The sequence below is a fragment of the Typopeltis vanoorti genome, chromosome 22, assembly GCF_054136105.1.
Source record: "Typopeltis vanoorti isolate ZY-2024b chromosome 22, IOZ_Tvanoo_1.0, whole genome shotgun sequence".
Lineage (NCBI taxonomy): Eukaryota > Metazoa > Arthropoda > Arachnida > Uropygi > Thelyphonidae > Typopeltis > Typopeltis vanoorti.
Genome location: NC_143570.1, coordinates 21,308,526 through 21,334,725, shown reverse-complemented (window position 1 = coordinate 21,334,725; position 26,200 = coordinate 21,308,526). Strand labels below are relative to the sequence as shown.

General features: G+C 36.4%; 1 protein-coding gene across 2 annotated transcripts in view; it reads left to right on the top strand.

Moving 5' to 3' along the window:
* LOC150094205 (SAM and SH3 domain-containing protein 1-like) overlaps positions 1-26,200 on the top strand; it is a 476,307-nt gene that overhangs the window by 391,928 nt on the left and 58,179 nt on the right. The window contains exon 11 of one of the 2 annotated variants that reach the window (XM_090412129.1): positions 7,870-7,941. The exons of the other annotated variant lie outside the window; for it this stretch is intronic. Coding sequence (XP_090268255.1) covers positions 7,870-7,941 — 72 coding nt within the window. The remainder of the gene's footprint in view (positions 1-7,869; positions 7,942-26,200) is intronic. 2 annotated transcript variants of the gene reach the window in all.

The following is a 26,200-nucleotide window of genomic DNA, read 5'->3' as shown; positions in this document are numbered from 1 at the left end:
GCGCTAAAAGTGAACCATGTATTGAACGTTGCATCTAAGATTGTCAGAGAACTGGACTTTCCTCTGTATAATGTACACGAATTTTGTACTAACTGAACATCGAACAGAACCTCTTCAGAGTACATATTAAAAATTTGATAATGAACATGATAATAAGTTATATTAGATACTTTAATTTTGTACATAATTTGTAGATGACTTTTTTATTTAAAAAATTCATAGACACCTACATGCCCATACTATTTTAGACATTTAATTCTATTTAGAATATTTCTTTTTTATTTGCTTGATGAGGCTTAGTCTTACTTTATTGAAAAAAAAAACCTACGTCAAAAAGATTTTGGTCGTTTTTTCTTAGAATAACAACTTTGTACTTTTTAATATTTTAATTTGTAGTTAATAACAATTGAAATAGTGAAGTCATAAACGTAATGTCTTCAGCAGTACACTCATTTTGAAACCACCAAGAGGCTTAGTTTCTTGCTTGTATCACTTCTGTCAGACATAATTATTATAGTTTGTATTATTCAAAACTAGTTTTTATAATTTTGTACTATTGTTTGTATTGCTTCTGTTTCACATTGCATCTACTAAGCTTATTTTAGAATAGTGAAATCACTTGAATACTGAATTTTTAAGGATTTATTTTTGTTATTGTTTTCTTAATGATTTCCTCATTCATAAAATATTGGAAATCTGTACTTGATCAGATAGCTTGGATGAGTCAAGGGTTCTTTAAAAAAAAAAACAACAACAACAAAAACCCCTCTTCAGAAGACAATGCAACATTTATTATTCGGTTTGAAGGACGTAGATTTCAATCCTGTTGAGGACTGAGGAATATTTATAACATTTCACCTGAAGGTGAGTTAGCTGGTCTCATATGGTGATGGCATGTTTTTACTCCCGAAAACTCGTATTTTTAATCCTGCAAAACACAGACCAGCCAGAGAACACACACATTCAGAAGACTTTATTATATTCGTCTCATGGCCTTAGCAGATGACTTCAATCAAAAGATAAAGCAAACTCTACTGAAACCAAACATGGACTTTTCACAAATCTCATCTACTCCATAAAAGATTGCAGTTTCACACGACAAATCATTATCCCTTCAAATAATTCATCCTTGTTGAATTTTCAGATAACTAAGTTTTGAAAATTACATAAATCTCATTCAGTTTGAATATAAATCTTTGAAGATCTTTGAACATTTTGACTTAAGACTTTTGAATCTTTTCAATACTAATGCGTTCTTTCATTACACATATTAATTTGAAGGAAAGAAAATAATCAGAAATATTTGAAAGGTAGTCAGTGGTTTTTGGAATGTGGAGTACGAGGACAGATTGAGGGAATGTAAGTTGCAGAGCCTTGTGAATAGGAGGAAGAGGGGGGGATATGATTGAGACATATTAGCTGGTCAGGGTTGTTATTAGGTAGACATGGAAGACATTTTTCATAGAATGGGAGAGGGGAGTAGAACAAGAGGCCATTGCTGGAGACTGTATAAGGAGGGTGTGAGCAAAGGAGTGAGAAGAAGGTTCTTTGCATGGAGAGTGATTGGTGAGTGGAATGCATTGCCAGAGTGTGTTGTGAATGTGGACACATTGAATCAGTTTAAGATGCGGTTGGATGTGCATTGTATGCAATAGTGAGTACCTCCCATGAGTCTCTGACTCCATGGGAAGTACATTTTGATAATAATATACATTTTAATAATAATAATTTGATAATAATAATAATTATTATTATTATTACCACCCCAAGACCTCATGGAGTCAAAGACTCATCTGGGAGGTCCTTTTATCACACACACAGCTCATCATACCGTGTTTTAAACACATTCAAACTCTTTGCAGACACCACATTCTCAGGCAAGGCATTCCAATTATTCACAACTCTGCACGATAAAAACCTGCCTCTTACTCCCCTACTCACACCCTCTTTATACAGTTTCCAGGGAATGACCTCTGGTTCTCCCCTGATCTCCCACTATTCTCTGTAAAACTTCTCCAGCACTGATCCTATAACAACCCCTTACCAACTTGTGGGTCTCTATCATATCTCCCCTCTTCCTCCTGTCCACCAGACTCTGCAAATTACATCTTCTCAATCCTTCCTCATACTCAACATTCCAGAGGTAAGAAACTACCTTAGTCAGTCTCCTTTGGACCCTTTCCAACATCTCTTCATCCTTCTGAAAACCCAGTGACCAAATCTGGGCACAATAGTCCATGTGTGGCCTAAACAAATTATAATGGTTAATAATAATAATATTATGCATGGAAAGCTCCTGTTTGTTAATCGAATCCCCATAGCAGCCAAAAATGAATAAATGAGCATTCCATTAGTATTATATTTTGGCACTCATTTTTATTTCCTTCATAAATATTTAATATTTAAATCACGTCATAAATTTAATGAAAAAAAACAATGTTTTTTTTTTACAGCATGTATACCGAAATATGAATCAAACTTGCATTTCATATTTTTTATGCAAATTTTCAAAGGTTGAACATGTTTTTATGAAAATATTTGCTAAATGTCAATTTACATCGTGCAAAATTGAGTACTTTTTTCGTTTTTTATTATTCTTTATTTCTATTCTATTTCTGAGAAATTATTCATCATTATGATATTCCGATTCCACTGATTTAAATGTACTTCTTAAATGTCATAATTCAAAATTAGACTCTTGAAAAAATGTAAAATTTTGTAATTATGCAAATTATTGAATGAGGGCGAAATCATCTGTGATCCCTGAAAAATCTTTTGGTATCTCCCAATTGAGAAACATGACCTTGCCAGCAGAAGATGCACTGTTGAACTTGTTTAGTGACAAAACTTTCAGATGCTATTCCATAGAATGTAGTTTGCTTTCAGAATCAGTAAAACAAACGTTTTCAGCAGTCACAAATGTCAATCGTCATGCCATTTTTTTTTATCACTGACACTGTTTCTTTATGCTTTGTTTCCTTTGCTGCTATAATTTATTCTCTTCTAGTACTAAATAGGAAAACTTCAGACTAAAGTACATGAAGTTTTCCTATTTAGTACATATGTGTCAATTTTTTTGACTAGGTGGTTACTGAATCTATGGATTTTTTTATTTTTTTAATGTTGAGCCCATATACGAGAGGTTGGTTAATCAACCTATAATATGTTAGTACCATGTATGGATATAAATTTATTACATGTATCACAATAGAAGGTATCGCGATAGAACTACTTTTCCTAGATTTTTTGAATTGACTTTGTAAGGCATGTTTTTTTTTCTGATTACTTTTATTTAATGAAAAAAAAAAGTAATTTGTTAGATATGGAAAAACAAAGTAACACCATAAGAAATTTCAAACTAATCAGAAATATTTTGAAAAGTATTGTGAAAAGAAAAGCATTTGCATGTTATGACTAATTCTTCCAGTCTGTGTTTCATTATAGCCCAGGATTTAATGATGATTCTAAATGCACTGCATTAAGGATTCTCCATTAGTTATGTTGCTGTTTGTGTTAGGGGAAAAAAGTAACTTGTTGCTGTTTTGATTCCTTGGTAACCAAAAATTAATGAAATATTACATTAGTGTAATGATGTCACATTAGTATTCTATTAAGGTGCCTACTCGCTAATTCCATTAGCGAGTAGGATTATTTCAATGCAAAGAAAATAAAATGTTTATTTTCTTTGTGTTGTGAATTAAACTTCAAAGTTGGTCATGAATTTTAGGTGCCTATTAAGGTGCCTATGTATCCCTTATACCATCACATTCTAGCACTGACACCCAATGAAAGACTATTATAGATTTGATTTTAGTCACTGGCTGAAGGAGTATTTTTAAGCCTTTTTTCTGCTGATTCCTAAGTTAGTCTATCTCTGGAATTAGCGAGTAGGATTATTTCAATGCAAAGAAAATAAAATGTTTATTTTTTTGTGTTGTGAATTAAACTTCAAAGTTGGTCATGAATTTCAGAGACTGTACTCTGTAAACAATGTAAATGAATCAATAACATTCATGTAAAAAAAGTTTGTCAATGAACCACTCCTCCAAGATGCCTTAGTTTATGGGACCTAAATATATTATATTATATTATTATTATTGCCCAAAATCCCATGGAGTCAAAGACTCATCTAGGAGGTCCTTTTATCATATCATGTTGACTTTGGCATTTTTCAGTTGGACTTACATCTGGCTATCTGCCTGCATAATCTTATATATATATATTTATATAAATAAATATATAAATATTTATATATATATATATATATATATATATATATATATATATTTATATAAATATTTATTTATATAAATATAAATATATACATACATATATATATATATATATATATATATTTTTTTTTTTTTTTTTTTAATTGGAGCATGGAGCCCAGGGCAGTGTTCTTTCTCACTTTATTCAAAGACTGAATGTAAGCACTTGTACTCATCAGCATATGATTACTTTGAAGTCGTTTGTTGGAAAGATGTAAGTTTAGGTCATATCTAGTACATTAGGAACATTTTATAATGGCTTTCTAACTAAAAGGTTTAACTAGCTGATTTATTTTTGTTTATTATACACATGCATTCACAAGAATATAGTAATTTTATTACTGCCAATATTTCAACCAGAAACTAACAGGGTGAAGCTACAACAAAAAATGTTAATCCTATTTACAGAGTGACTGTCTCTCTATTGCCAAGATTTGGGAGAGTCTCATCCTCATAAATGCTAAGCAATAATGCCCCCCCCCATTTTAATTATTATTATTTTATTTATTTGATGTAATGATGTTTAATTTCATTGTATAATTAAATTAAATTTAATTTCAAATCACATAATTTAAATGTGGGGCTTTAATCGTAATCTTATTTTATTGTAACCCACTAGTGGCATCCAGCACATGGCTCAGCTCTGTAAACAGGATTAACATTCGTTGTTGTAGCTTCGTCTTGTGATTATGCTGATGCACTGATGATGACTGGTTAGTTTCTGGTTGAAATATTTGCAGTAATAAAATTACTATATTCTTGTGAATATGTGTGTATAGTAAATGTTATAGTTCCATTAAAAATTTGTTTAACTAGCTGATGTTATATAGAGTCTTTGATCTTTTCACACTGGAAACTCAGTTTTTGTCTCACACAAAAGAGATAAATGAATTACACATGCATTTAACAATGTACTGGTCTTATGGCTTTACTTACTACTTCCATAATTTCATAGGGTTAAAAAAAAAAACCTCGTATCATTGGCAACCCTCTAGTAAGAATTTATTTTGGGGAACACCATTTGAATTAGTGATTGGTGATGAGATTTCTTGAAATGAAGTTTTCATCTTATTGATCAGATTTGTGGAACCAGTCTGGCTGAGTTTAAGAGAAGGGTGTTGAGCATATCGCACTGTTTTGTATCTCAGTCATTATTATTTAATTTGTATATTAATCATATTGGGAATATTTTTAAAGATAATATTTAGTTATTTGATGAATATAGGGAGGGTGATAAGGAACATTGTCCTTATCCCTGCAGGCTGATTTGAATAGCACATTCTATAGAAAATATAATGAATGTCAGTTCAACATTGCTAAGTATAAGATAATGCACTTTGCATATCTGAGACAGAGTATTATGCTAATGGAAATTTGCTGCAAGTCATCAATCAAGACCTGGGGAAATGGTGGGCAGAGAATTAAAGTTTAGGGCCATGTTGCTAAGGTAGTTAAGTCATCACATTGAATAACTGCAGTGTTGAGCTGCACACTGACTTGTAGAAGGAAATCTATTCTCTCATTTTACAAAGTTTTGATAAGATCATATTTGGACTATTTATCATATCTCCTTTCCATATGACTCAGATATAGTTATCTGAGTCACATGAAAAGGAGATATGATAACTGCATAGAAGTTGGTATGGGATCTTACTTTGTAGATATTTTGCGGTGTGTGTGTGTGTGTGTGTGGAGTTCTCTAGAAGCTAAGTACAGGGTGGTTAGGAAGGATGTGAGATCCAAGTTCTCATTGCATGCTGTGATTGTGTAGATTAGGCTACCATTGGGTATATGAAGTATCTTCATGGAAGAGATATTATCCAGACCACTGCATAAGTAAAGGAGCACCTCCAAAAACTAGAAGATCCTTCAGATCACTCTAACCTCGGTGATTGACCTGAAGGACAGTAACTTATTAACTCTCAATCACTCAAAGATTCTCAGCAGTAGTTCCACTCAGTGACAGGCAAACTATCACCAAGTAAAACCACTCATCTCCTAAGGAAAAACATCCATTAAAGGGCCCAATCATATTTCTGAAAAACTGAAAACATTCACCAAAAGACACACAACACCCATTGCATTCTAAGCAGTCTCTTTTTTTGCATTTAAAATGGTGCACTATAAATCTCCTTAAAATTTTTTAATGCTGTCCAAAGAGGACAGTTTAACTAATTAAAGATTCCTGCTGTCTCTGCGGAGTGAGTCCACAGTTTGTGGGCTGTCGATTTCTGCATTATACCCTTTACGTGCAGCAACTGGTCAACATCATACATTTAGATACAGATTCCCTAACTAATTCTTCCTCTTTCATTTCATCTACTTCTATTCTCTCAAATAGCTTTCCTCACCTAGTGTTCATACTAACTCTGCCACCTTTTTTTTGTGCGGGATTGAAATATATATAAAAATGGTCTGTCATTGCATATATTTATGCACAAATATATTCTCAATTTATGTGTTAGTGGTGGATGATTATACACAGGATTCAGAAAAAATGACTAGCTAATATCAGTATCAGCATGGATCGTAGAATATTGGTTATGATGACAAATTCCGAAAATGCAGATTGCAGAACTTGTCAGTTAAAAAGAGATAATATGATTGAGACATAACTAGATGAATACAAGGAAGATTTTTTTCATAGTGAGTTGTTTTCAAGGTTTTATAAAGATGCGAATAAGGGATATATTTTTGGATGGAGAGTGATGGGAGGAATACATCCTTTTTTTTTTTTTCCCACTTGGTTATAAATCTATGTACAAATAGCCTAGTTGTGAAGAAACTTTACGTGCAAACTTTGTTTTGACTTACAAGTGTAAGTCAAAACAAAATTAGACAATACAATTTATTAGCATCGGGACTTGATCATCCCTTGTGTGTTGGTATGAGAGGATAAATGAATTTACAACAAGGTATGGCAGGTACTGTAAATTGTTTGTAATGATTAAAATGAATATCTCGCATGGAGTCTTGCATCCATATGGAAACCTGAGAATTATCACAAATTTTCATTAATGTTGATGTCATCAGCATCATTTGGCATTGTCACATGAAGCTTCACTTTCTTTGTGGGAAAGACAGTCTCTCTTAATTACCATCTAATGCACTGGAAGTACCCCATTTTTAAAATGATTTTACAGATATCTCACTTTTTTTTTAAGTAGATTCTAAGAATAACAATCACTCAATAGATCACTGCACAAAAAAATTTGGCTGATTCCAAGTATTTGTATGACTGAATAGATATCCATTCTGGAGAATGGTACTGAAACCTATATTATTTTACTAAGATCAGAAGATCATAACATAGCGTTCCAGGAAAACATAGAAAATCAAATATTCTAATAATTGCTTTTGAATATAATGTGGATAATGTAAATTTAAATTAATATCTGCTGATAGTTTCTTCAACACAAAAATGTATAGCTTCTCTTATAAAATTCATAAATAGTATTATTGCATCTCACACACCAGAGTTTACGTCAATTAATTATTTTCTGACCTCAGCATTTCATACACTTTGCTTCTTCTTTTTTCTTTTCTTTTCTTTTTTTTTTTTAACTAACATATCAGTTGTGGTAACTGTATATTACAGAGTAGAAGTAGTTTTAGCACCAGTGAAGATGGACACTCTTCAGACTATGAAGATCAAGAGGAAATAGAGAGAGTAAGTAGTGCTTTTACACCATGCATCTGCTTTCCTAAAATATACATGAATATTTTATGAACTGTTAATAAGAGCATTGCATATTTTTATTAACAAGTGAGAAGAAAGCATTCTTCAGTTAAAATTTAATCCATTCCTTAATCTAACACACAAATTTGTTGGAAGTTTTTCCAAGTGGAAAAACTTCCAACAACTTCCAGTATCTTTAATTTATAACACACAAAGTGCTCAGGAGGTGTTCCTAGAAAAGTGCATACTTAATGGAAGCATCCCTAAAAGCGCTATCATAAGATTGTATGGAAATGCATTCATGCATTCTTTCTTTAATCAGAATTAGTTATCTTACATTAGCTACTTAGGTGGTGCTTTTTAGAACTCTCTGTTACGTTGTTTAATTGTCACTCTATGATCCTGTGCTGATGATGCATATGACACTTAGGCAAACATTTTGTGTAAGTTTTTTATGTGAGTTTTCCCCCATATGAGGAGTTAGCTAGAAAAGAGATCAATGCAGCTTGGGGGATTTTCAAAAAATCTAGTTAGATGCAATGTGTAAGTGTATTCCAAGGGTCAGAATTTTAAATAAGGTAGGTGTGAGATGGATGAATAAAGAGATTAAGCATGTGATACAGAGAAAGAGGGCATTGTGGAGGCAGCATAAGAGAAGTGGAAATAACTAATTCCATGAGGTCTACAAAGACCAGGCAAGGAGGGTGACTTGGTTGGTGAGTGTAGCTAAAGAGAAGTATGAACAGCAGTTAGCTAATGAAGCCAAAAAGAATCCTAAGGAGTTCAATATGTAGCCAGCAAAAGAAAGAATAATTAATTATTCTGAATAATTAAAGAAGGATGATATTGATAGGAGAAAATGGTATAAAGACAGCTGTTGCAGAATGTGTGGTGGAGATACTTAATTAGCAATTCATAAAGGTCTTTCAATCTTGTGAATGTGACTTCATGGAGAGATTGAGAGCAGTAGATGATGGGGAGGAGAGACTGACTGTAAGTGAGCAAGATGTATATGGGGAGTTGAGTAAACTAGAGGTTAATAAGGCTGTGGGACTTGATAATATATCACCACATATTCTGAAGGAATGTGCCAGGGAGTTGATACCTGTCTTGACATATTTTTTTAATACGAGTGATGGGAGGAATACATCCTTTTTTTTTTCCCCACTTGGTTATAAATCTATGTACAAATAGCCTAGTTGTGAAGAAACTTTATATGCAAACTTTGTTTTGACTTACACTTGTAAGTCAAAACAAAATTAGACAATACAATTTATTAGCATCCGAGTCTTGACCGAGTCTTGCACTCGGTCAAGTCCCTAAGGAGGGTAAGATTGTGTCACTTTATAAAGGAGGTGATTGAACTCAAGCATCAAACTATAGGCCTATCTGTGTCAGGTGTTGTGGTTAAGTTGTTGGAGAAGCTTGTGAGAACTAGGATCCAGAGTTGGGTTGACAACAATGGTATTATCTTTGATGGACAGCATGGATATGCTAAAGGGACTAAAGGTAATTTTTAGTAATCTACTTACTTATTACAATAAAGTGACTGCTTCCTTGGACAGAGGAGAAGGATACACAGTAATATACTTAGATTTCGCAAAGGCTTTTGCTAGAGTACCTCATGATAAATTGATAGTCAAACTAGAGCAGATGGGGTTGGATATTAGATTAGTGCATTGGATTGGAGACTGGCTATCTGATAGGTATCAACAAGTTGTGTATGGGGGAGCAATATCCAGGAAAAGGAAAGTCACTAGTGGAGTGCCTCAGGGGTTGTTTTGGGGCCATTGCTGTTTAACTTGTGTGTCTGCTCGGTTAGCCTAGTGGCTTTGCGCTTCGCAACCATATGCTTTTCATACCTCTCTTTAGCTACCCTCACCAACCAAGTCACCCTCCTTGCATGGTCTTTGTAGACCTCATAGAATTGGTTATTTCCACTTCTCTTATGCTGCCTCCACAATGCCCTCTTTCTCTGTATCGCATGCTTAATCTCTTTATTCATCCATCTCACACCTACCTTATTTAACATTCTCACCCTTGGAATACACTTAGACATTGCATCTAACTAGATAGTTTTTGAAAATCCCCCAAGCTGCATTGATCTCTTTTCCAGCTAACTCCTCATATGGAGGAAAACTCACATAAAAAACTTACACAAAATTTTTGCCTAATTGTCATATGCATCATCAGCACAGGATCATAGAGTGACAATTAAACAATAGCAGAGAGTTCTAAAAAGTCACCTGGGAAGAAGTGTCCCAGGTTTGATTCCCGTCAAAGACGTGAGGAACTTGAGGATCTTCCTCAGCCATAGCCAAGTTAGTCGGTCTTGGGCACAGGCAGTAGGGTTTTTTCTGCCAGTTTATCTAGCGTTTTTCATCCCGCAAGCAGGCAAACTGGCCCTGTGAACATACGCTACTACGGTCAAAAATATACCACCCCAGCAGCAGGCTAGGCGACAGGTCAGTTGGGAGTGGTACTAACAAAAGTTGCATCTAAATAACACGCGGACCTGCATAGGAAGCGGGAATAACGCGTAGTGAAATAAGACTGTTTAACTTGTATATTAATGAATAGCTGAAGATTTGGATGGAGATATTCAGTTGTTTGCAGATGATGCAAAGTTGGGACGAACCATGAAGTGTAGTGAAGGTGTTGTGGCCTTACAGGAAGACTTGAATAGATTGAGTGATTGGGCACAGAAATGGGGATGTGAGTTCAATGTTGCAAAATGGAAGGTTTTAAAATTTGGAAAACAAAGATGGGATGCAGAATTTATGCTTGGTGAGAATATATTGTTGGAGGTAGAGGAAATAAGAGACCTGGGGGCGATAGTGGATAAGGATCTAAAATTTAGGGGACACATCGCCAAAATTGTGAAGACAGCACAAAGGCTTCTGGGAATGATGCGGAGGACACTGACATGTAGAAGTAGGAGATTCTTGTTCCATTGTATAAGGCTTTGATTAGGCCACACATGGACTGTTATGTCCAGATTTGGTTATCTGGTTTTCAGAAAGATGATGAGATGTTGGAAAGGGGCCAAAGGCGATTGACTAAGGTAGTTTCTGATCTCTGGAATGTCGAGTATGAGGAAAGATTGAGAAGATGTAATTTGCAGAGTCTGGTGGACAGGAGGAAGAGGGGAGATATGATAGAGACCTACAAATTGATAAGGGGTTGTTATAGGATCAATGGTGGAGAAGTTCTACAGAAAATAGTGGAAGATTGGGGGGAGAACCAGAGGTTATCCCTGGAAACTGTATAAAGAGAGTGTGAGGGGTAGGTTTTTTTCATGCAGAGTTGTAAACGATTGGAATGCCTTGCCTGAGAGTGTGGTGTCTGCAAGGAGTTTGCATGTGTTCAAGGCATGGTATGATGAACTGTGTGTGTGTGTGATAAAAGGACCTCCCAGATGAGTCTTTGACTCCATGAGGTCTTGGAGTAATAATAATAATAATAATATTTTATATTGCTTTTGATTATGCCAACTCACAGTATTCCATTATTGAACATTCTTTCTTTCCTAGGAATAGCATATCAGGGATTTATTGAATTATTAATAACATCATTTGCTATTCATTCATTCGCAAGACATTTCAGTAAGAAAGTTCTGTAATGATATCACTAATAATGGAGGTGGAGAGGATCCAGAGACGAGTGACCAAGATGATAGCAAGTCTATGGAATGAACCTTATGAGAACAGGTTGAAGATTTGTGGGTTGCAGAAATTGGTTGATAGGTGGAAAGGGGGTGATATGATTGAGACATTCAAATTACTGAAGGGTTTCTATAAGATTAATTCAGAAGATATTTTTGAGAATAGGACTGGTGGTGGGAGGACTAGGGGGCCATCCATGGAAGCTGGGCAAGAGTGTGGTTAACAAAGGTGTTAGATCTAGGTTTTTACTTGGAAAGTGGTGAATGAGTGGAATAAGCTGTCAGAGTCTGTTGTGGGTGCCATGACTATAAATGAGTTCAAGGCGAAGTATGATAGATACTGTGTGAATGTTGAATAGTTGTTCTTGACATGATGTTAGGGCCTCCCTCAATGAGTCTAAGGACTCCTTGGAATTGCCCGTACTACTACTACTAATGATAATAATGCAAGACTTAACACAGTGTAAAATAATAAACTAAATTTAACACGTGTAACAATGGATACATCCTAACACATTAGGGTGTTCCCATAGGAGAATAACAAGTCATATGTAAAACATGACCTATTATTCTCCTGTAGATCCAGCCCTAATGTGTACTATTATTGTTCTGCTTTTAGCTTTGCATACTAGACTAAAATGTTTTTTTGCATTCTTTAGACTGTTCAAATGGCTGATATTAGATAAGGTTAAAGATTAACCACATCTGTTTTAATACAATCAAAACAGTAGAAAGAATGCAAAAAAAAAAAAAAATGGATTTGATTTCCATTCAAGAACACCATGAAGGACCTTTTCAACTGAAACTGAATTAGCTTATTTGAGAGAGATGTGGTGGAATTTTTCTTCCAAAAACTTGGAATTTTTCCAGGTATTTTATGACATATATGCTAAACATAACAGATTGCTTAATAGCTTTTGTGCCTTAGCATTAATTCTAAATAACCCAATTTACATTAGCCTGACACCAGCTATAGTACATTCATGTTTACTTCTGAAATTACTTTGCATCAGCTTTTCTAGTAGTCAGCTTGCATATTTCATTTGTGATTTAAATTTTTGAATATTTTTATAAAATATTCAAAATAACACAACAGAGAATGAGAAACTGTGGTATGTCCCTAAATGTCAACATTTTATTCATGATCATTCCACAATTCCTTACCTTCTGTACTTCTTGGGATACAGTTTCACCTATTATATACTGGTTTACTTATATTTACTTGTTCATAAATCTTCAGTTGTTTGCTGATGATGAAAAGTTGGAAAGAATTATAAGTAGCACTGCTGATGTTAATTCCCTTCAGGAAGATTTGAATAGACTTTTGATTTGGACAGAGGAGTGGGGTTGTAGTTTTAATATCAATAAGTGCAAGGTGTTGCATTTTGGAGGGCAGAAATATAAGGCTGTGTACTGTATCAACAGGGCTGTACTGCAGGAAGTGGATGAGATTAGATTTGGGAGTGATGGTTGATAGTAGACTGAAGTTTAGAGGGCATATTGCTAGTGTTGCAAAGGCTGCGCATTGTAGTGCTGCTATGATAAGAAGTACTCTAATATGTAGGGATAAGGAAGTGGTTGTGTCACTGTATAAAGCACTGGTCAGAGCACACTTGGACTACTGAGTAAAACAAAGATGGTAGGATTAACAAACTCTGAATATTCTGATTTGTAACTTTTGACATTTGTTTATGAATGAGTAGTAGGTTGGTAACTTGGATATGGGAATGGTTGGCTGATACATATCAGTGAGATCTGTACAGGGAAGTATGCCACAGGACTGTTCTGATGACCCATATTGTTTATTTTTCAAGTTAATGATATGGTTTAAGGGTTGGAAAGAGAGAGACAAATTCATTTGTTTGCAGATGATGCAAAAGTGACATAACATTAGAGAATACTGAGATGTCACTTCAGAAGGATTTGAATAGGCTGGTATTTTAGTCAAATAAGTCAGGGTTAAGTTCGTTGTTGTTAATTCTGTACTTTGTCCAGAGAAAATAGAATTCAGTGTATCATATAATAGGTGAAACTGTATTCCAAGAAGTACATGAAGTAAGGAATTGTGAAATGATCATGAATAAAATGCTGACATTTAGGGGACATACCTCAGCAGTTGTGAAAATTACCCAACAGATTGCCACCTTATTGAGAAGGACAGTGATAAGTGCTGTTGTAAAAGGCATTAATCAGACCACATTTAGACTACTATGTATAGATTTTGGGTCCTGAATATACAAGAAATGAGGAAATGCTGGAGATCACTGATCGAGATGTGAAAAAGAGTGTACAGGATAGATTGAGAGTGTTGTTTATAGAGCTTAGAAGTTAGGAGGAAAGGTAATATGATTGAGACTGAAAAGTATATTGGCATTGCAAGAATTCAAGGTGTGGTATGATAGTTATTGTAGTGAGTAGAATGGCAAGGACTCTGATGCCTGCATTATTCAGCCTGATTCCATGCTGGTCTAGAAATAGTATTAAGTGTTATTATTATTATTTTTAATAATCTTTTTTATTGTGATCATTATTACTTTTTATGTGAATCCCACCCATAAAAGTTTGTAAATCTCTCATATCACTTCAAGCTTCCAGTAAGCAGTTTGTGGTTTTGCACTGAGCAATGAAATTCATCATTGATGTCAGTAGGGTGGTTGAGCGTTCTAAGGTCCTCTGAAGGACTGGTGCTATAAACCAGTCTCTTCAGAGGTATGGGGTCGAGTCTCACCCCCTTCCAAGTTTTTTTTGTTTTTGTTTGGTTGGATATTAGACTAGTGCATTGGCTCGAATATTGACTGTTTGATAGGTATCAACAAATTATGTATGGGAAGGGACAATATCCCAGAATAGGAAAGTCAGTAGTGGTGCACTTCAGGGGTCAGTTTTAGAGCCATTGCGGTTTAACCTGTATGTTAATTATTATTATTATTATTATTATTAAACAAGACCTCATGGAGTCAAAGACTCATCTAGGAGGTCCTTTTATCTCACACACATCTCATCATACCGGGTCTTAAACACATTCAAACTCCTTGCAGACACCACACTCTCAGGCAAGGCATTCCAATCATTCACAACTCTGCACGAAAAAAACCTGCCTCTCACTCCCCTACTCACACCCTCTTTATACAGTTTCCAGGTATGACCTCTGGTTCTCCCCTGATCTCCCACTATTCTCTGTAGAACTTCTCCACCATTGATCCTATAACAACCCCTTACCAACTTGTAGGTCTCTATCATATCTCCCCTCTTCCTTCTCTCCACTAGACTCTGCAAATTACATCTTTTCAATCTTTCCTCATACTCGACATTCCAGAGGTCAGAAACTACCTTAGTCAGTCGCCTTTGGACCCTTTCCAACATCTCTTCATCCTTCTGAAAACCAGGTGACCAAATCTGGGCACAATAGTCCATGTGTGGCCTAATCAAAGCCTTATACAATGGAACAAGAATCTCCCTACTTCTACACGTCAGTGTCCTCCTCATCATTCCCAGAAGTCTTTGTGTTGTCTTCACAATTTTGGCGATGTGTCCCCTAAATTTTAGATCCTTATCCACTATCACCCCCAGATCTCTTATTTCCTCTACTTCCAACAATATATTCTCACCAAGCATAAATTCTGCATCCCATCTTTGTTTTCCAAATTTTAAAACCTTACATTTTGCAACATTGAACTCACATCCCCATTTGCTTGCCCAATAACTCAATTTATTCAAGTTTTCCTGCAAGGCCACAACATCTTCACTACTCTTTATGGTTCGTCCCAACTTTGCATCATCTGCAAACAACTGAATATCTCCATCCAAATCTTCGCCAATATCATTAATATACAAGTTAAATAGTAATGGCCCTAAAACAGATCCCTGAGGCACTCCACTAGTGACTTTCCTTTTCCTGGATATTGCACCCCCATACACAACTTGTTGATACCTATCAGATAGCCAGTCTCCAATCCAATGCACTAATCTAATATCCAACCCCATCTGCTCTAGTTTGACTGTCAACTTATCATGAGGTACTCTATCAAAAGCTTTTGTAAAATCCAAGTATATTACTGTGTATCCTTCTCCTCTGTCCAAGGAAGCAGTCACTTTATTGTAATAAGTAAGTAGATTATTAAAACACGACCTCCCTTTAGCAAATCCATGCTGTCCATCAAAGATTATACCATTGTTGTCAACCCAACTCTGGATCCTAGTTCTCACAAGCTTCTCCAACAACTTAACCACAACACCTGACACACAGATAGGCCTATAGTTTGATGCTTGAGTTCGATCACCTCCTTTATGAAGTTGCACAATCTTGCCCTCCTTCCACTCTTTAGGGACTTGACCAAGTGCAAGACTCGTATTAAAAAAATATGTCAAGGCAGGTGTCAACTCTCTGGCACATTCCTTCAGAATACGTGGTGATATATTATCAAGTCCCACAGCCTTATTTACATCTAGTTTACTCAACTCCCCAAACACCTCTTGCTCACTTACAGTCAGTCTCTCCTCCCCATCATCAACTACTCTTAATCTCTCCATGAAGTCACATTCACAAGATTGAAAGATCTTTATGAACTGCTCATTAAGTATCTCCACCACACATTCTGCAACAGCTGTCTTTATACCATTTCCTCCAATCAATGTCATCCTTCCATAATCATTCTTTCTTTTGCTGGCTACATATCGAAAGAACTCCCTAGGATTCTTTTTAGCTTCATTAGCTAACTGCTGTTCATACCTCTCTTTAGCTACTCTCACCAACCAAGTCACTCTCCTTGCCTGGTCTTTGTAGAACTCATGAAATTGGTTACTTCCACTTCTCTTATGCTGCCTCCACAATGCCCTTTTTCTCTGTATTGCATGCTTAATCTCTTTATTCATCCATCTCACACCTAACTTATTTAACCTTCTCACCCGTGGTATATATTTAGACATTGCATCCACTAAATATTTTTTGAAAATCCCCCAAGCTGCATTGATCTCTTTTCCAACTAACTCCTCATTCCATGCTACACCTGCAAGCTGTCTCCTGAGCTCTTCATAATCACCCCCTTGTAGTTCCACAATTTATACCCTTTTTTCACAGGGGTCCTTGCACTGCTGGCAACCACCCAAGTAATCACCTCATGGTCACTTTCACCAATTGGTGGATGATTTGATACCTCATTGATAATTACATCCTCCGATGAGATGACCAAATCCAAGACCCTTAATCCTCTTGTGCCCTCTGTTACATACTGTCTGAGTTAGTTATCCCTCAAAAACTCAAGAAACTCATTTTCTTTACTTCCAGTTGCTATCTCTTCATTCCAGTCTATATTGCCATAATTAAAATCACCCATAATGATCACCCTTTTCTTATTTGCTTGGCTTATTTGACTATACATTTCACTATCACCACCATCCACATTACCAGGTCTATAACAACATCCCACCAAGTATTTGATTCTATTCACCTCTATCTCACACCATACTGCCTCAAAACCACTGGCCCCATTTCCCTCTTGCATCTCTACCTTGTATGGACATAACTCTTTCTCTATCATCAATAGCACTCCCCCTCCCTTTTTACCTCTTCTATCCTCACGAAACACATCATACCTTTCCATCTCTATTCCTGTCAGGATGTCATCCTCATCTAACCATGTCTCACTTATTCCGACAATCTCTGGGTGCACAGACGCAATTAGTGCAACCATTTCATCCGCCTTGTTTCTTATACTTCTAGCATTGGTATACAAACACAACAACTCATTTCTGGATCTACAGCTAGTTCCACTGATACCACTCACTCGATGTGATCTCTCCATGCTGGACTGGGGCCATTTCCCTTTCTGCTTCTTCATTTTAGAACCCTTTGCAATTCCATCTGTTTCCTTTTGATCCCTGATCATCCCATTACTTTCCTGCCTACACATTCTCTCACCTCCTCTTGGAGCATCCACCTTTCTCACGCTGTGTATCCCTGTCCACCCTGAGCCTCGCCGTTTCCCTGCTCCTCTTGCACACCCATTCTCTCATTTTCTATACTCATACCACTCACTTCCACATTCATTTCCACTCCTTCAATCTCTCCTGTCTTACTCTCCTGCTCTTCCACATCACTCCCCTCTCGATCTGATTCATTCTCTCTATTCACTTCTCTACCTTCCAGCAGCAGTCTCTCCAAGCGACTCACACCATAACCACTCAAATGCAGTCCATCGCTCCCATACAGCTCACTTCGTCCCTCAAACTCATTCCACACATTAACAAACTGTACTCCCATCTCCTCACACATTTCAGCCAGAATATCATTCATAATCCTTGATCTCCGCCTCATTTCACCACAATCATACCTAGGCAACACACTGACCACCCTTCCTGTCACACTATTCTCCTTTATCTTTCCAAGCAGTCTCCTGACATTCATTTTGACATGCTCTTTGTTCTCTCTCAAATCATTCGTACCAATTAATACAATTAACTCTTTTGCTCGTTCCCGCCTCATATTCAATGCCTCAATCACTCTACTCATTTTACCGCCTGGAAAACATACCTTGTGCATTTTATCCTCTAGCACACCTTTAATAATGGAGTCGCCATACAACGCCACTCGCTCATCTTTTGTTATCTCTTTCATGCCATCATGATTTATTTTAATAGTTTTGACCTGAATTCTCTTAATTTCATTCCGCATCCATTTCATTTCTTGCTTCATCCAATCCAATTCACCTTCTGAACCTCGCGACACATTCACTCTATCATTAAATCTTTCTAACTTTCTAACTCTCGACCCCCTCTTCTCACTTTCCCTCTCATTCATCCTTCTTTGTTTCCGTATTTTCGGTCCAACATACGTCCAACTTTCACTATCATTCTTCTCACTTTCACTCTCACATATCTTTCTTTGTTTCCGTACTTTCAGACTAACATGCGTCCAACTTTCGCTATCATTCTTCTCACTTTTACTGTCATTCATCTTTCTTTGGTTCAGTACTTTCGTTCCAACATGCGTCCAACTTTCACTATCATTCATTCTTTTTTCGCTATCATTCATTCTTTCGATTTTTTTTACTTGCAATTTCTGCACCACGCCATTTCTACTTTCATTCGTTCTCTCAATTTCGTTTCTTTCCGCCTCACTTTCGTCCCTTTTAACATCCGTTACGGTTGTCAAATCGCTCTTTTTCTTTTTTCCTGATTTTTTAACATTTTTTCGCCTGTCTTTCGCGCCATCCTTCTCTTTCAAACGTGCACTCGCGACACAATCGGTACTAGCACTTTCTGTCATCAACTTCATACTCGCATTCATCAATTCCTCGTTCAGGTCACATTTCTCACACACCCTTCTTCCATCCGCACTAAACATCCACAAATCATTTATGTAGTCGAAGGAATACATATAACAGACCTCACACTTAACGAACCGACTGAAATCCAAATTAAAATCATGGAATGACAATGCCGCCGCCATTTTTTTTTTTTTTTTCTCTGCAGGTTACTAGGTCTAATATTAACGTTTTAGTATTTAGTTTAAGCAAGGAAAAAAACCCCACACTAATAATATCGGTAGCGTACAACGTTTACAGCCGCTCTTACTTAAACAATTACGCATATATACTTAATTATTCCTAGTAAAACTTATCTGAATCAGGAGCTCTTCAAAACACGTTCGTAGCGCTTGACCCACTCAGAAAGATTTGAATGGAAATGTACAGCTGTTTGCAGATGATGCAAAGTTGGGATAAACTATGGAAGATTAGAGCAGATGTTGTGACCTTACAAGAAGACTTGAATAGATTGATTGAATGGATGTGGGAGTGGGGATGCCAATTCAATGTTGCAAAATGTAAGGTTTTATAATTTGGAAAACAAAGATGGGGTGTAGAATTTACTCTTTTGGTGGGAATATATTGTTAAGTGGAGGAAATAAGAGATCTTGGGGTTTGGTGGATAAGGATCTGAAATTTAGAGAACATATTGCCAAAATTGTGTGCACAACACAACAAATTCTGAGAATGATGCAGAGAACACTGATTTGTAGAAGTAAGAAGATTCTGGTTCCATTGTATTAAGGCTCTGATTAGGCCACATATGGACTACTGTGCACAGATTTGGTCACCTGGTTTTCAAAAGGATGAAGAGATGTTGGAGAGGATCGAGAGGCGATTGACCAAAATAGTTTCTGATCTCTGGAATGTTGAATATGAAGAAAGGTTGAGACAATGCAATTTTCAGAGTTTGGTGCATAAGATGAAGAGGAGTGATATGATAGAGATGTACAAGTTAGTAAAGGCTTGTCATAGGATTAATGTTGAAGAAGTTTTCAACATTAATTAAAATGGTGGAAGAACAAGAGAAGCTGTATAAGGAAGGTGTGAGCGAGAAGCAGGTTTTTTGCATGGTGAGTTGTGAATGATTGGAATGCATTGCCTGAGAGCATGGTGTCTGCAGAGAATTTGAATATGTTTAAGGTGCAGTAAGATGCACAGTGTGTATGACAAAAGTGATCTCCTAGATGAATCTGCGACTCCATGGAGTTAGGATAATAATAATAAATTGAAATTCACCAACATCCATGCCCATATTGGGATTCAAACTAATGACCTATAATTTGGAGAACAGGTGCATTATCTACTTGGCTAGTCAGACCAGCAAAATAACCTCAGGTATTCTCCAAAAGATGTACAGGATATAATAATAACTGTTATCATCACAGAAAATTTTATGTTATCCAGTTGTTGATATTTGGCTTGTATAACATGCCACTCATTTCAGCAGCAGGTCATAATAATGAGCTGGCCATTCCAAGCACATTGTCCTTATCAACAGTCACAAGTGACTGTTTTGTTATACAAGCAAGATATGTATCTGTTAGGTAGCCAGAGAACATGCATTTTCTGCATTATTATTATATGAATTCTTCAAAGGAGTTCACGAATATAGAAAGTATTATTCTCCTCACTGACAATGAACATCATTATGAATCCATTCCCTCAGCATGACAAAAATCTAATCCTACATCCTAATCTCATTCTCTCAGTTTCCAGGTTTGTAAATTGCAGTCCTGATAGCATCTGGTTACCTATCTCTTTCTGTGCTGTTTCTGCAAACCCATGTGAGCCTATCTGAATCCACGTAACTAGATCCAAGTGGAGCACATCCAGATGCTATCTTTACAGTGACTCCTGAATTTTATGTGGAAATTTAGGATCATTGTAATATTTCATTCCCATCAGGGAAGTATTCTGCCTGAATTTCCATCAGTTCAAAGTGCATAATCTTGCATTTAGCAGCATTAAACTGACATCCATTGGTTATTTTATCATAACAGAATTTAAAAGGCACTTAGAATCTCTTGCACTCCACATTTGGAATCTCTCTCTCTCTCTTGTAATTATCCTACTCAACTTAGTGATTTCAGTAAATGATCAGATGCCTCCCTTTATTCTTTCTCCAATATCTATAACATATAATTGAATGAATAGTAATCCAAGGACATATCTTGTGGCAAAGCCAGACATTTTCTTAATATGCTTGCTGACATCTCATCATGACATTGCTGTTTTGAACAGACTGTTCTGCTTGATGGGGTGCTTAAGGGTCAAAGCTGCATAACTGAGAGGAGACCTCCACATAGCCTTTAAAGGAATGCGGAGAACCGACCAGGGCTTCTGACCTAATGACCAATCCTCGCCTCCTCGTGGTGCACCCTGTTGGGTATCTACTTGGATACTGAACGAATGAGGATGGGCTGGCAATTTGGGATTTAGCCGACCAAATTATATTCTTATTGGTTAAACCAAAATAAAAAATGATGGTACAACATGACAAAATTTTATGCCGGCTGGGGCGTCGCCTGGTTAAACAAGGCCCCTGTTGTTTTTGCCAGGGAACCAGGGCAAACAGCGAAAAGTCAGCTACTGGAACAAATCTGAAAACACACCCCAACTCAACATCACCAGAGTTAAAGATTGGTACTATCAACATAAAAAGCCTGAATGGCAAAGAAATGGAGCTAGCTGAGGAATTAGATAAGAACCAGATCGACATAATATGGGTGACTGAAACAAAAAAGACAAAAACTGGTGAGATCTTTCTGAGCAATAAATACAAAATGTTATATTCAGGCAATGACAATCAAGGAAAAGAAGAAGTAGCTATAGTATTCAACACAAAATATGAGGCTAATCTTCTTGAATGGCAGTCAGTCTCAAGTAGAGTAATGCGGGCAAATATGAGAATTGAAACTGGACAATGAAACTTATTTGTGCCTATGGTCCCACAGAAGGTTCTACTAAGGTAGAAGTGGAGGAATTTTTTGAGGCTTTAGAAAAAGCAACTGACACAATGAAAAAGGAAAAGTTGGTCCTTGTTGGGGATCTAAATAGCAGAGTAGGAAATGATTGTGAGACATACAAAAATATTTTGGGAAAATTTGGAGAAAAGAGCAAAGCTAATAATAATGGCAAATATTTGTTGGATTTCTGCTCAGGACATGGACTGGTTATTACTAGCACCATGTTCCAACATAAAAATGTGCACAAATTCACATGGAGAGAAGAGGCAAGGAATGAGAAAAGGCTCATTGACTATGTTATTGTTGATAGTGATGTTTTCTCTCTGGAGCAGGACACCAGAGTGTACAGAGGATTTGAAATTGGAAGTGATCACTATTTAGTCTTGAGCAGGATAAAATTGAATTTCATATTGAAAAGAATAACATGTAAGAAAGTTTTAAAGCGGATAAAAGTTGAGCAGCTCTCAGATGTGAACTGTAGACTAAAATACACAAAGATTATTGAAGAAAATATGAAAGAGTTTGAGAACAGGAATCAAACCTTGGAGATTCAGTGGCAAGCCTTGAAGAAGGCCCTGATTGATTCAGCTAGAGAGGCATGTGGTGAAGTAAGGATAGAAAAATTAGAACTCTATGGTGGACACAGGAAGTGAAAGAGGCAGTGAAGGAAAAGAAGAAAGCCTATCAAAAGTTCCTGGCAAATAAATCAGCTTGTGCTCTTAGAGAATACAGAAACAAATGCAAGAATGCTAAACACTGTGTAAAACTAGCTAAACAAAAGTCATGGAAGGACTTTGGCAAGAATATAGAAAATAAATATCAAGAAGGTGGCAAAATATTCTGGAGAATATTTTCAAGAATTCAAGAAGCTTAGGAATGGAGGAAAGAGTGCTGTAAAAGGAGTTAGAGATGATAAAGGTGACATGAAAATGGGAGGAAAAGATATCCTTGAAGTATGGAGTAATTACTTTGAAAAACTGCTAAATGAAACAAGCAGTGATGACAGCACAGTGTTAAAAAACACTGACCAGGCATGCAGTCAGGAATACATATCCATACTTAAAGTAGAAAAAGCCATCAGAGGCTTGAAATGTGGAAAAGCAGCAGGAGTAGATGATATTCGACCATAAATGCTGAAGTATGGTGGTATAAAAGTCTTGCAGTGGCTGCACTGCATAGTTCAGAAAGCCTGGAAAGAGGGACGAATTCCCGATGATTGGAGTAGAGCTCTCATAGTACCCATATATAAAAAGGGAAATAAAACTGAATGTGAGAATTACAGAGGTATTTCCCTACTGAGTGTTCCTGGCAAGATCTATGCAAGTATACTTGAGAAACGGTTGAGAAGAATTGTGGAAGAAAAGCTGGGTTAAGAACAAGCTGGATTCAGGCCAGATAGAGGCTGTCAGGATCAGATCTTCACTTTAAGACAAATAGTCGAGAAAGCATGGGAATATAACAAAGATCTGTATTTAAGTTTTGTCGAATTGGAAAAGGCATATGACAAGCTGCCAAGAGAGAAGCTATTCAATATGCTACAGTTATATGGTGTCAATGGGGCATTATATCAAGCAATACTTAGTCTTTATTTGAGTTGTAAGTCAGCAGTTAGAATTGAAGGAAGTACAGGAAGATGGTTTAATGTTAAATCTGGTGTGAGACAAGGATGTACATTATCCCCTCTGTTATTCATTATCTATATGGATCACATTACGAAGGAAAGTGGTATTAAACATGATATCAAAATTGGAGATGTTAATGTCAGCTCTTTGCTTTATGCGGATGATGTTATACTTCTAAATAAATCTGCTACAAGTCTTCAAGATTCTCTGACTAAATTGAATAACTGTTGTAATAGATATGGTATGAAGGTCAGCAATAAAAAGACAAAGACAACGAAAATAGGCAGAATCATTGAAAATGTCAACTGTGTTGTGAATGGAGAACCTGTGGAACAAGTAAAACATTTAGTTACTTAGGCACGATTTTTAGTGAAGATGGTAAATTAAATATAGAAATAGACAGCAGAATCAACAAAGCTGGTATGGTGGGAAGTCAATTGAATAAATTCATATGGAATAAGAGAGAAATTAGTCGGAACACTAAATTAGCTGTATACAAGACAGTGTTCAAACCAGTTTTAACTTATGGATCTGAGAGCTGGGTCAGAAGTAAAACAGATGACCAAAGACCAGAGACCGCAGTTATGGGAGTCCTGAGAAAGATTATAGGTGTGAACAGATGGCATCAATGGCAATATCATATTAAAAATGAGGATATTAGGAAAGAACTTGACATTGTCAGCATCCAGGAATGCGTTAGCAGAGCTAATCTCAGGTGGTATGGTCACTTAAACAGAATGGTCAAATAAAGATTAGCAAAACAAGTGTTCTCTGCCAGGTTGGCAACAAAACGACCCAGAGGAAGAACAAGATATAGGTGGATTGGAGTCTTGATAAGTAAGACTGATTTGGAGGAAAATTGTAGATAGGAAGTTAGTAATGATGTAATTTTTTTCATGACTGTACAAATGCTCATGCGTCAGAGTTGTTCAGGAAGGAATCCTACCAATTGTAATTTGGACCGTTTAAAGTTGTTGTAGTTGCTATTGGAGATTCACCCAAAAACAGGTCAGGTCTGGATATGGTGATGCACATCATTTATGCCATCAGTCTTAGTAAAGCAGATGGAAGGAATTTTTTTTTTACAGCACTGGCACAATATTTAATTGTTTTATTTTCATGTTAGTGTTGGAAAAGTTCAATAAAGAATAGTAACATTCAGTGAGAATAGTCTCCTAGTTTAATATGACTTCGACAGAGAGTCTCCCCCCCCCTCCAACATACCATGCTCTCTCAAGACACAATCTGGTAGTAGATTGAAGCATAATGATTATGCATCAGTTGACTATAAAACTTTCCAATGTGTTTCCATCATGTGTGGTCCTATATTATCTAGCGACCAATCTGTGTAACAATTTTCCTGTTCTACTCTTGAATGGGCAAGGTTCATGATCTCAACAATAGTTTTGGCAGACATTCAAAGGTGTATCATTCACAGAAGTCAAACCTCTTTCTCTGTAGACTAGACATGGCATTAGGCCTCCAGTAAACATGATACTGGACAATGAGGGTCGTCTACCATCTTTGGCATGTTCTCCAACAGTTGATACAAATATCATCATTATTAACAACAGTTCATAAAGTTCCATTGGCCCTGTGACATAATTTGCAGACAATTGAGAAATAGTCATATTGAATTAGCATTTAAATTGGAGCAAATAAAATTGGATAATTAGTTGTGGATTGAATAACAGACTAGCTGTCTTATAGATATTATATTAAAGAGATGTGTATTGAGAAGCATTGTCAAAAAGGATGGTGATAAGTGGAATTCAGTAGGGCTCTGACCTTGAGCCACTATTGCTCAACCACTCTGCTGTTAATAGTTATGAATGCTTTGGGTGAGCTATTCAACTGTTTGCAGGTAATGTAAAGTTGGGAAGAGTTATCAGTAAAGATGTATTGGCTCATCAGGAATATTTAAATAGGCTAACAAACATGGTAGTTCAACATAGCTTTATGTAAGGTGCTGCACTTTAGAATTTTCCCCAGTATATACACTATCATTCAGAAATGGAGAGTTGTGTATTATATTATTGGTGATTTACTGCAAGAAGTAGAAAAGCTAAGGGATCTTAGTATTAGATTGACCAGGAGGTTTTGTTTTGAGAGTGGGGGGGGGTGCATGATGTCATCATCATCATTATCAAATTCCTGACATGTACCCTCAAGGGGTGTACAGGATATGATAGTACTACATGAAAAATTTACATCATTACTAACTTCCTATCTACAATTTTCCTCCAAATCAGTCTGTTACTTGTCAAGACTCCAACATTATCAGATCTTATATTTCTATCGTGTAGTGCACTTTGTACAGTATCAATCCACCTATATCTTGGTCTTCCTCTGGGGTTGTTTTCCTACCAACCTGGCAGAGAACACTTGTTTTGCTAATCTTTCCTCGCCTATTCTGTTTAAGTGACCATACCACCCAAGATTAGCTCTGCTAATGCTTTCCTGGATGCTGACAATGTCAAGTTCTTTCCTAATATCCTCGTTTTTAATATGATATTGCCATTGATGCCATCTGTTCACGCCTCTAATCTTTCTCAGGACTCTCATATCTTGGTCTCTAGTCTTTGGTCAAGTGTTTTACTTCTGACCCAGCTCTCAAATCCATAAGTTAAAACTGGTTTGAACACTGTCTTGTATACAGCAACTTTAGTGTTTTGACTGATTTCTCTCTTA